An 11,106-nucleotide genomic window follows, 5' to 3' on the forward strand; every position below is an offset into this window, starting at 1 on the left:
ACCAGCCACCATCTTATCTTCACCCATTACCTGCCTTCAGCCTGCACCGGAGCCACTGCCCACACTGAGGCACTCGAATTCCCATTTTATAGTAAGAAGTCCTTCAATTTGGCTTCAGTGTCAGTAGTCCCTGGATTTGGTGCCTCAGTGTCAGTAGTCCCTGGATTTGGTGTCTCCGTGTCAGTGGTCCCTGGATTTGGTGTCTCAGTGTCACTGGTCCCTGGATTTGGTGTCTCAGTGTCAGTGGTCCCTGGATTTGGTGTCTCAGTGTCAGTAGTCCCTGGATTTGGTGTCTCAGTGTCAGTGGTCCCTGGATTTGGTGTCTCAGTGTCAGTAGTCCCTGGATTTGGTGTCTCGGTGTCAGTAGTCCCTGGATTTGGTGTCTCAGTGTCAGTAGTCCCTGGATTTGGTGTCTCAGTGTCAGTGGTCCCTGGATTTGGTGTCTCAGTGTCAGTAGTCCCTGGATTTGGTGCCTCAGTGTCAGTGGTCCCTGGATTTGGTGTCTCAGTGTCACTGGTCCCTGGATTTGGTGTCTCAGTGTCAGTGGTCCCTGGATTTGGTGTCTCAGTGTCAGTGGTCCCTGGATTTGGTGTCTCGGTGTCAGTAGTCCCTGGATTTGGTGTCTCAGTGTCAGTAGTCCCTGGATTTGGTGCCTCAGTGTCATTGGTCCCTGGATTTGGTGCCTCAGTGTCAGTAGTCCCTGGATTTGGTGTCTCAGTGTCAGTAGTCCCTGGATTTGGTGTCTCAGTGTCAGTGGTCCCTGGATTTGGTGTCTCAGTGTCAATAGCCCCTGGATTTGGTGCCTCAGTGTCAGTGGTCCCTGGATTTGGTGTCTCAGTGTCAGTGGTCCCTGGATTTGGTCTGAGAGAGGAAGGCGAGTCCCGGGAGTGAAGGCGGATGGCTGTGAGAGCGCGGGGCGGGGTTTAAGGCGGGCGCAGGAGTGACGGTTGGCGGAGGGGCGAGGATTAATGCGGTTAACAGACGGGCGGGGCTGACCTGTCAGTGCGTGAGCAGCCAGAGAAAGCGGGAAAAGCGAGCCTGTGATTGGGGGAGCAGCGAGCATGTCACGGTCTCGGGGAATTTCCCCCAGGCCCCGGAGCAAACCCACCCCCGGGCCTTGCCCACCACAGCTACTGAGCCGGTAAACCCGCCCCCGGCCCGGGGGATAAAGCAGCAGACGCAGAGTATTTTGCAGGAATGTTTTATTGTCTTTGTGAAGACCCAGGGACAGGGGAGCGGGAGTGCTGCATGCCGCCACCGGCTGGAGCCCAGCATTGCCAGACACGCTCTCCCCACCCGGGAAAACACCGCAATACACGGAGAATGCAGCATCCAGACTTCGTATTACGGAAAGTATAAAAGTTTTAGCATTTTACAGTACTCGGAATATCGGCTTTGTATTAAAATAAAAGGACGTTTATTTCTTCTTTATACTTTATATTAACCATCAAAAATACAAATTGTGGGCCGGGACCCTCAACCCGCTTTGGATTGAGCAGTCAGCAAGTTCCTGGTCTGTGGTGTGACCAACGCTCATTCCCACACCCGGAGGCCAAACACTGGGGCCAGAGGAGAGGGACAATAGACAGCGGAAAGAATGCACCGGGACTTTATAAAACAAAGGCCCAATGGAAAACTGGTCACTTTACTGAACCGCACGAGGACTTGCTGAGCCATCTCCCCACCCTCTCCACAGACCACCCAGCTCGCTATGTCGGTGTAAAGCGCCGGGCCTGTGCGCGAATCCTCTTGTCGTACTCCACGCAGTTCTGGCTGTGAAAGGAAGAGGCACAGCATCAGCAGTCAGGCACCGCCACCCATCAACCGCCCAAAGCAACACCACCCACCGAACGGCACAACACAAGGCCCTGCTCACTGAGCGAGGCTCGGCCCGAGGCAACTGTCAAGGAAAGGGGGCGATTCCCATTAGGAAACCCGAACCCAGCCCTCACTGGTGGGTCAGCGATGTGGGTCTGGCACCCTCACAACTCTCAGTCCCTTCTCGAACAAAGTGCTTCTAATCTTTATCTTTAATAAATCTTACTGGGCCCTCAATGAGCAAGCCAGATATAAAATGGATCCAGTCCCAGTGTATTAACAGAATTGGATACAGCCCAGTATTACTTAACATAAGAAATAGGAGCAGGAGTAGGCTATTTGGCCCTTCGAGCCTGCTCCGCCATTCAATAAGATCAGTTCCTCATTCTCGCTAGATCCTTGATTCTCCACTATTTCTGGGAAGGTTTTTGCGTCTTCTTCCGTGAAGACAGACCTAAAGTATTTGTTTAATTTCTTTGCCATTTCCTTATTCCCCATTATAATTTCTCCTGTCTCAGCCTGTAAGGGACCCACATTTACTTTCTCTAATCTTTTCCTTTTTACATACCTATAGAAGCTTTTAAAGTCCGTTTTTATATCTCTCGCTAGTTTACTCTCATATTCTATTTTCCCTTTATCAATTTCTTGGTCCTCCTTTGCTGAATTCTAAAATCCTCCCAATCCTCAGGCTTTCTACTGTTTTTGGCAACATCATAAGCCTCTTCATTTGATCTAAGGCTATCTTTAACTTCCCTTGTTAGCCACGTTTGGACCACTTTTCCTGTGGGGTTTTTGTGCCTTAAAGGAATGTATATTTGTTGTAAATTATGTATTAATTCTTTAAATGCTAGCCATTGCTTGTCTACCGTCATACCTTTTAATGTAGGTTCCCAATCTACCTTAGCCAACTCGCCCTTCATAACTACATAGTTTGCTTTGTTTAGATTTAAGACCCTAGTTTCGGATTTAACTAAATCACTTTCAAACTTAATATAAAATTCTATCATATTATGGTCACTGTTCCCTAAAGGCCTCTTTACTACAAGGTTATTAATTAACCCTTTCTCATTGCGCAATACTAGATCTAAAATAGCATGTTCCCTAGTTGAAAATCCGTAGTTGGTTCCTTAACATACTGATCTAGAAAACTATCTTGTATACATTCCATGAACTCGTCCTCCACACTATTACTGCAAATATGATTTGCCCAGTCTATATGTAGATTAAAGTCCCCCATGATTACAGTATTATCCTTGTTACATGCGCCTCTAATTTCCTGATTTACACTCTGCCCTACATTACTACTTCTGTAGCTATAGCAGAGTGGGGTAACAGTGAACCTCATAGAGTCATAGAGTTTTACAGCACAGAAAGAGGCCCTTCGGCCCATCGTGTCTGCGCCGCCCATCCATCCCTGTCCAGTCTAATCCCATTTTCCAGCATTTGGTCCATAGCCTTGTATGCAATGGCATTTCAAGTGCTCATCCAAATGCTTCTTGAATGTTGTGAGGGTTCCTGCCTCTACCACCCTTTCAGGCATTGAGTTCCACATTCCAACCACCCTCTGGGTGAAAAAGTTCCTCCTCAAATCCCCTCTAAATCTCCTGCCCCTTACCCTGAATCTATGCCCCCTTGTTATTGACCCCCCTACTAAGGGGAAAAGTTCCTCTTTGTCTACCCTATCTATGCCCCTCATCATTTTGTACACCTCAATCAGGTCCCCCCTCAGCCTTCTTTGCTCCAAGGAAAACAACCCCAGCCTGTCCAGCCTCTCTTCATAGCTGAGGCGCTCCATCCCAGGTAACATCCTGGTGAATCTTCTCTGCACCCTCTCCAAAGCAATCACATCCTTCCTATAGTGAGGCGACCAGAACTGCACACAGTACTCCAGCTGTGGCCTCACCAGCGTTTTGTACAGTTCCATCATAACCTCCCTGCTCTTATATTCTATGCCTCGGCTAATGAAGGCAAGTATCCCATATGCCTTTTTAACCACCTTATCTACCTGTTCCGCTGCCTTCAGGGATCTATGTACATGTACACCAAGGTCCCTCTGACCCTCTGTACTTCCTAGGGTCCTACCACTCATTGTGTATTCCCTTGCCTTATTTGTCCGTCCAAAATGCATCACCTCGCACTTTTCAGGGTTAAATTCCATTTGCCACTTTTCCGCCCATCTGACCAACCCGTTTATATCGTCCTGTAGCCTGAGGCTTTCCTCCTCACAATTTACCACCCCACCAATTTTCGTGTCATCTGCGAACTTACTGATCATACCTTTTACATTCTCATCCAAATCATTTATGTAGATCACAAACAACAAGGGACCCAGCACCGATCCCTGAGGTACCCCACTAGACACAGGCTTCCAGTCACAAAAGCAACCTTCGACCATCACCCTCTGCCTCCTGCCACTCAGCCAGTTTAGGATCCAACGCGCCAAGGCACCCTGGATCCCATGGGCTCTTACCTTCTTGACCAGTCTCCTATGCGGGACTTTGTCAAAAGCTTTACTGAAGTCCATGTAAACCACATCCACAGCATTTCCCTCATCCACCCCCCTAGTCACCCCCTCGAAAAATTCAATCAGATTTGTCAGACATGATTTGCCCTTGACAAAGCCATGCTGACTATCCCCGATTAATCCTTGCCTCTCCAAGTGGAGACTAATTTTGTCCCTCAGAATTTTTTCCAATAATTTCCCTACCACAGATGTTAGGCTCACTGGCCTGTAATTCCCTGGTTTATCCCTGCTACCCTTCTTGAATAATGGTACTACGTTAGCTGTTCTCCAGTCCTCTGGTACATCCCCTGTGGCCAGAGAGGTTCTGAAAATTTGTGTCAGAGCCCCTGCAATCTCCTCCTTTGCCTCCCACAGCAGCCTGGGATACATCTCGTCTGGGCCTGGGGATTTATCCACTTTTTGGCCTGCTAAAACCGCTAGCACCTCCTCCCTCTCGATGCTAATATGTTCAAGTATGTCACAGCCCCCTTGCCCGATTTCTATGTCTGCATCGTCTTTCTCCATAGTGAACACAGATGCAAAAAATTCATTTAAAACCCCGCCTACATCATCTGGCTCTACACACAGATTGCCACTTTGGTCCCTAATGGGCCCTACCCTTTCCCTGGTTATCCTCTTGCCCTTAATATACTTATAAAACATCTTAGGATTTTCCTTTATTTTGCTCGCCAGTGTTATTTCATGGCCCCTCCTCGCCCTCCTAATTTCTTTTTTAAGTATGCCCCTGCATTTTTTATACTCCTCTAGGGCTTCTTCCGTCTTTTGTAACTGCCAAAAGCCCCCCTTTTATTTCTAATGCATTTTTGTATATCCCTCGTCATCCAAGGTTCCCTTTGCTTGTTGGTCCCACCCTTGACCTTTACAGGAACATGTTGGCGTTGTACTCTCTCTATTTCCCTTCTGAAAGTCTCCCACTGTTTTGATGCGGATTTTCCTATAAGTAGCTGCTCCCAGTCCAATTTGGCCAGATCCTGCCTTATCATATTAAAATCGGCCTTCCCCCAATTTAGAACCCTTATTTCCGGGCCGTCTTTGTCTTTTTCCATGACCACCTTAAATCTCACCGAATTGTGGTCACTGTCGCCAAAATGCTCTCCTACTGACACTTCCACCACTTGCCCGGCTGAATTACTGGACAGGAACCCCAGCTCACTCATCAGGCCCCCAGGCTTCACTCCCTGTCTGGCAGTAGACCCTCATACTCACTCACTAACTCTCCCTCCCTTTGAGCCCAACACATTAACAGCACGTCAGTGCGATGCAATCCAAACTTAGTGCAATATGAACAACACTGCATTGCTACAACAGCCTTTTCCATTCACACTGGAGTAAAAGGCAAAGAGCGGATGGAATATTCACTGGGGCCGCTCAGTGGAGTGATCGAACTATTCTGCTGCAACCGCGGAGGATGCTTTGAAAATGTGGGTTCCTAACCGGCATTCAATGTCTGCTTTATCACCAAAATCTCAAGGCTTCAGCTGAAGCAACAGAAACAAAGACGAGAAAGGCGGGGTACGACTCGCGGCTGAAGGCGTAGCTGAGCTGGCAGCATTTCAGATAAATGCCACATCAGATTTCCAAGTCTTCCTCCGTTGGATCCCCGTGCCCCCAACAGCTTCCGAAATGCACGAAGAAAATTGTCTTCATATTGGCAAGAGAAGCACTGGAATATTGCTCCCCAGTGTGCTGCCAGATTCCGGGTAACATCAGACCCCACAGCCCACCCCACGAAGCTCCGCACAGCCTAGTTTGAAAACCGCTGCTGTGTCGAGAGCACAGTGCTGCACGAGTACAGATAAGGAGCTGATGCTTACCAGTAGATTGTGTAGGCTTCTGCTTGAGCTGGGTCCTGAACGTTTGGCTCATTTAAAAGTTCTTGAATACCTAATAATATCTGTTGGGGGGGGGGATAAAGTAAACAATGAAGCAAAACGTGAACAGTGCAACTTGCACAGCCCGGACGGAGCCGGTGGGGACACTTCGCGCTGTTTCAAAATGACAATTCTCCTTGCGAGCTCCGTGCGTACCCGGCAGCTCAGTGTTCTTGCTGCTTGGTGCTCTCGGCTCCTCAAGAAAAAAGCATTTCACTGACTAGATTACACTTCTTGTATTTAGTTATGTGACCAATAACATTGAAATTGAATTGGATGACCAAAGAACGAACGAATACAGTAGAAGCTTTTTTCCTGAAGGTCAGGGTTCCAGAGGCTGGATGTTAAATGATGTTAATAATCCCACCCACCTGAGCTACTCGCGTCGAAACATTAAAGCTTCGAACACTTGGGTTTGAACGGCCAAGCACCTCAGGGCAAGAGACCCGTACTCGTCCAGCACCTGATCACATCGCTTCACCTATTGAACAATGACCTGTCGAGCAGTCAGTTACCTTTGCAAACCTGATGTAGTCGGTGCACAAAAAACCAGCTGACTGACCAGTTGATTGTTTTGGTGTTTTTTTGAGGGCGGGGTGTTGGCCAGGACACTGGGAGAGCTCCCTGCTCTTTGGAGAGCCTCTCGACCTCAGGTAAAGTCATGCAGAGCAGGAGGATCCCGGGCCTCGGTTAGCGGATCTGAGCGGGGCAGTAATTGGGGGGGGGTGGACAAAATAAAGAGCCCCGGTCGCCATCCAGGGCCATCTGCTGGGTGAGGACAGGATCAGGTTCTGCGGACATGGAAAACGGCCACTTGGGAGGGTACCAGAGGGGCCTCGGTGAGAGGCGGCCTCAGGGAAGGAAGGGGGAGTACGCAGGGGAAATAAACTGCTGAATTCTGACATCAGTCATTTAACAGACGGATCGAGCCCTGTGCTGGGACCAGCTGACAGGGGCTGAGAAACAGCAGGTCCCATCTCCCTCCTCCGAGTTTCGACAGGTTGTTCCCTCAATCCCTGGATTAGCTCTCAATCCAGCCACTTGGAGATTGTCCAGATTTCTAAACTAGCCAGTGACGATTAGTGAAAGTGCTCCCTGCAGAGCTGCAGTTAAACACCACGCCCCATCCTACTCCACATCAACCTGACCTGTTTGATGGTGATTGCTGGCCTCCAGTCCTTCTCCTCTTCTAGAATTGACAGACACACCGGTTCCTGATGGATACACGTTCGGTGTGGAATATGGGCGGCTCAAATTTGCCTTAAATCAAAAGCAAAAGTTTCAAGAGCACTGCAGCAAAGGAGGTAATTAAACAGATTAAACGTAGATCAGTCACACAACACACCGCGAGCGTCCTTTCCCCGGCCCACCGTGAGTATCCGTCCCTCCCTCCCCCAGCCCACCGCGAGCGTCCCTCCCCAGCCCACCCGCGAGCGTCCTTCCCCCCAGCCCACCGCGAGCATCCGTCCCCCCAGCCCACCGCGAGCGTCCCTCCCCAGCCCCACCGCGAGCGTCCGTCCCTCCCCCAGCCCACCGTGAGCATCCGTCCCCCAGCCCACTGCGTCCGTCCCTCCCCCCCAGCCCACCGCGTCCGTCCCTCCCCAGCCCACCACGAGCGTCCGTCCCCCAGCCCACCGCGAGCGTCCCTCCCCAGCCCACCGCGAGCGCCCCTCCCCCCCCGGCCCACCGCAAGCGTCCCTCCCCCCCGGCCCACCGCGAGCGTCCCTCCCCCCGGCCCACCGCGAGCGTCCCTCCCCCGGCCCACCGCGAGCGACCGTCCCACCGCGAGCGTCCATCCCCCGGCCCACCGCGAGCGTCCCCCCCCCCCCCCGGCCCACCGTGAGCGTCCGTCCCCCAGCCCACCGCGAGCGACCGTCCCCCCAGCCCACCGCGAGCGTCCCTCCCCCAGCCCACCGCGAGCGTCCCTCCCCAGCCCACCGCGAGCGTCCGTCCCCCAGCCCACCGCGAGCGTCCCTCCCCAGCCCACCGCGAGCGTCCGTCCCCCCAGCCCACCGTGAGCGTCCCTCCCCAGCCCACCGCGAGCGCCCCTCCCCCCCCCGGCCCACCACGAGCGTCCCTCCCCCCCGGCCCACCGCGAGCGTCCCTCCCCCCGGCCCACCGCGAGCGTCCCTCCCCCCCGGCCCACCGCGAGCGACCGTCCCACCCGCGAGCGTCCATCCCCCCGGCCCACCGCGAGCGTCCCCCCTCCCGGCCCACCGCGAGCGTCCGTCCCTCCCCCGGCCCACCGCAAGCGTCCGTCCCCCCAGCCCACCGCGAGCGACCGTCCCCCAGCCCACCGCGAGCGTCTCTCCCCCCTGGCCCACCGCGTCCGTCCCTCCCCCCGGCCCACCGCGAGCGTCCCTCCCCAGCCCACCGCGAGCGTCCGTCCCCCCCGCGAGCGACCGTCCCCCCCGGCCCACCGCGAGCGACCGTCCCCCCCGGCCCACCGCGAGCGTCCCTCCCCCCCGGCCCACCGCGAGCGTCCCTCCCCCCGGCGTCCCTCCCCCGGCCCACCGCGAGCGTCTGTCCCCCCCAGCCCACCGCGAGCGACCGTCCCCCCCGGCCCACCGCGAGCGTCCCTCCCCCCGGCCCACCGCGAGCGTCCGGCCCACCACGAGCATCCCTCCCCCCGGCCCACCGCGAGCGTCCCTCCCCCCGGCCCACCGCGAGCGTCCCTCCCCCCGGCCCACCGCGAGCGTCCCCCCCCCCCCCGGCCCACCGCGAGCGTCCCTCCCCCAGCCCACTGCGAGCGTCCCTCCCCCCCAGCCCACCGCGTCCGTCCCTCCCCCCAGCCCACTGCGAGCGTCCTTCCCCAGCCCACCGCGTCCGTCCCTCCCCCCAGCCCACCGCGAGTGTCCCTCCCCAGCCCACCGCACCGCGAGGGCCGGTCCTGCACACACAATACGCCGCTGTCGTCACTAGGCTCAGGGTCCACACTGATGCAGCGAGCATCACTGTCGTACAACCGACTCTGCTTAATTCAAATTTGTAAATTACAAATCGAAATCATCCAACTAAAATGGCCCCGTGTGGCGTTTCATTTCAATTGCTAAATTTTCACGACATCATTCAAATTCCCTGCAAAGAAAACAAGCTGAATTAACAACTGCAGACGGAATTTCTCCAAAGACAAAGCGGTGACAGTGACAGTCACTGACTGTCCTGCAGGGCAGGACCCAGATACCCAGCGATACGCCAGGACCCAGATACCCGGCGATACGCCAGGACCCAGATACCCGGCGATACGCCAGGACCCAGATACCCGGCGATACGCCAGGACCCAGATACCCGGCGATGCGCCAGGACCCAGATACCCGGCGATGCGCCAGGACCCAGATACCCGGCGATACGCCAGGACCCAGATACCCGGCGATGCGCCAGGACCCAGATACCCGGCGATACGCCAGGACCCAGATACCCGGCGATACGCCAGGACCCAGATACCCGGCGATGCGCCAGGACCCAGATACCCGGCGATGCGCCAGGACCCAGATACCCGGCGATACGCCAGGACCCAGATACCCGGCGATGCGCCAGGACCCAGATACCCGGCGATACGCCAGGACCCAGATACCCGGCGATGCGCCAGGACCCAGATACCCGGCGATACGCCAGGACCCAGAAACCCGGCGATGCGCCAGGACCCAGATACCTGGCGATACGCCAGGACCCAGATACCCGGCGATGCGCCAGGACCCAGATACCCGGCGATACGCCAGGACCCAGATACCCGGCGATGCGCCAGGACCCAGATACCCGGCGATACGCCAGGACCCAGATACCCGGCGATGCGCCAGGACCCAGATACCCGGCGATGTGCCAGGACCCAGATACTCGGCGATGCGCCAGGACCCAGATACCCAGCGATACGCCAGGACCCAGATACCCAGCGATACGCCAGGACCCAGATACCCGGCGATGCGCCAGGACCCAGATACCCGGCGATACGCCAGGACCCAGATACCCGGCGATGCGCCAGGACCCAGATACCCGGCGATGTGCCAGGACCCAGATACTCGGCGATGCGCCAGGACCCAGATACCCAGCGATACGCCAGGACCCAGATACCCAGCGATACGCCAGGACCCAGATACCCAGCGATACGCCAGGACCCAGATACCCAGCGATACGCCAGGACCCAGATACCCAGTGATACGTCAGGACCCAGATACCCAGCGATACGCCAGGACCCAGATACCCAGCGATACGCCAGGACCCAGATACCCCAGCGATATGCCAGGACCCAGATACCCAGTGATACGTCAGGACCCAGATACCCAGCGATACGCCAGCCCGTGGAATTCACTCCATGCTCCTCCGCTCCTAGCGGGCTGGCACTACAGGAGGCCAAGGACATGGTTTTGCTTTTACACAGGACGGTCCGTCTATTGCAGATACTTACACTTTGGTGGTGAGGAGGGATAGTCATCCTTAAACAGCACCCGCAGTTTGAAGAGGCCTCCTTCCCAAGTCGTCTGTTGGAGCAAAAGGCACGTGGTTTCACATCAGAAGGTTTATTGGACTAATTCTGTGGACCGTGACCTCGGCCGCTTTACTCACCCCTTTCTTGCCTGGAATGGCACATTCCCAATTCATCAGGTTCATCGTACCCTCCGGATTCTTCACAGGCACGGCCACGAAACCCTGTAGAGCAGTGACAGGATCTTACAACACACGCACTGGTGCCCAATTCACAAAGCACGGCAGTGCTGCGAACACAGCTCCTCAAATACCACCCAACCCCTCGTACCAAGAACACTGACCCCCCCAAATACCACCCAACCCCTCGTACCAAGAACACTGACCCTCAAATACCACCCAACCCCTCGTACCAAGAACACTGACCCTCAAATACCACCCAACCCCTCGTACACAAGAACACTGACCCCCCAA

General features: G+C 55.0%; 1 protein-coding gene across 1 annotated transcript; it reads right to left on the reverse strand.

Annotated features, from left to right (window-relative positions):
- Positions 1-1,394: 1,394 nt before the first annotated feature.
- On the reverse strand, positions 1,395-10,863 carry ube2ia (ubiquitin-conjugating enzyme E2Ia; the record flags this gene model as incomplete). Its single annotated transcript, XM_086002221.1, is given in 7 exon segments — positions 1,395-1,773; positions 6,157-6,236; positions 7,362-7,421; positions 7,423-7,446; positions 7,448-7,473; positions 10,616-10,688; positions 10,774-10,863. Coding segments are annotated over 7 exon segments (417 nt in total), but the record flags the coding sequence as incomplete, so codon positions are not given.
- Between the last annotated feature and the right edge of the window lie 243 nt (positions 10,864-11,106).

Source organism: Somniosus microcephalus, chromosome 11, assembly GCF_052327205.1.
Source record: "Somniosus microcephalus isolate GS21.2 chromosome 11, FLI_Smic_1.0, whole genome shotgun sequence".
Lineage (NCBI taxonomy): Eukaryota > Metazoa > Chordata > Chondrichthyes > Squaliformes > Somniosidae > Somniosus > Somniosus microcephalus.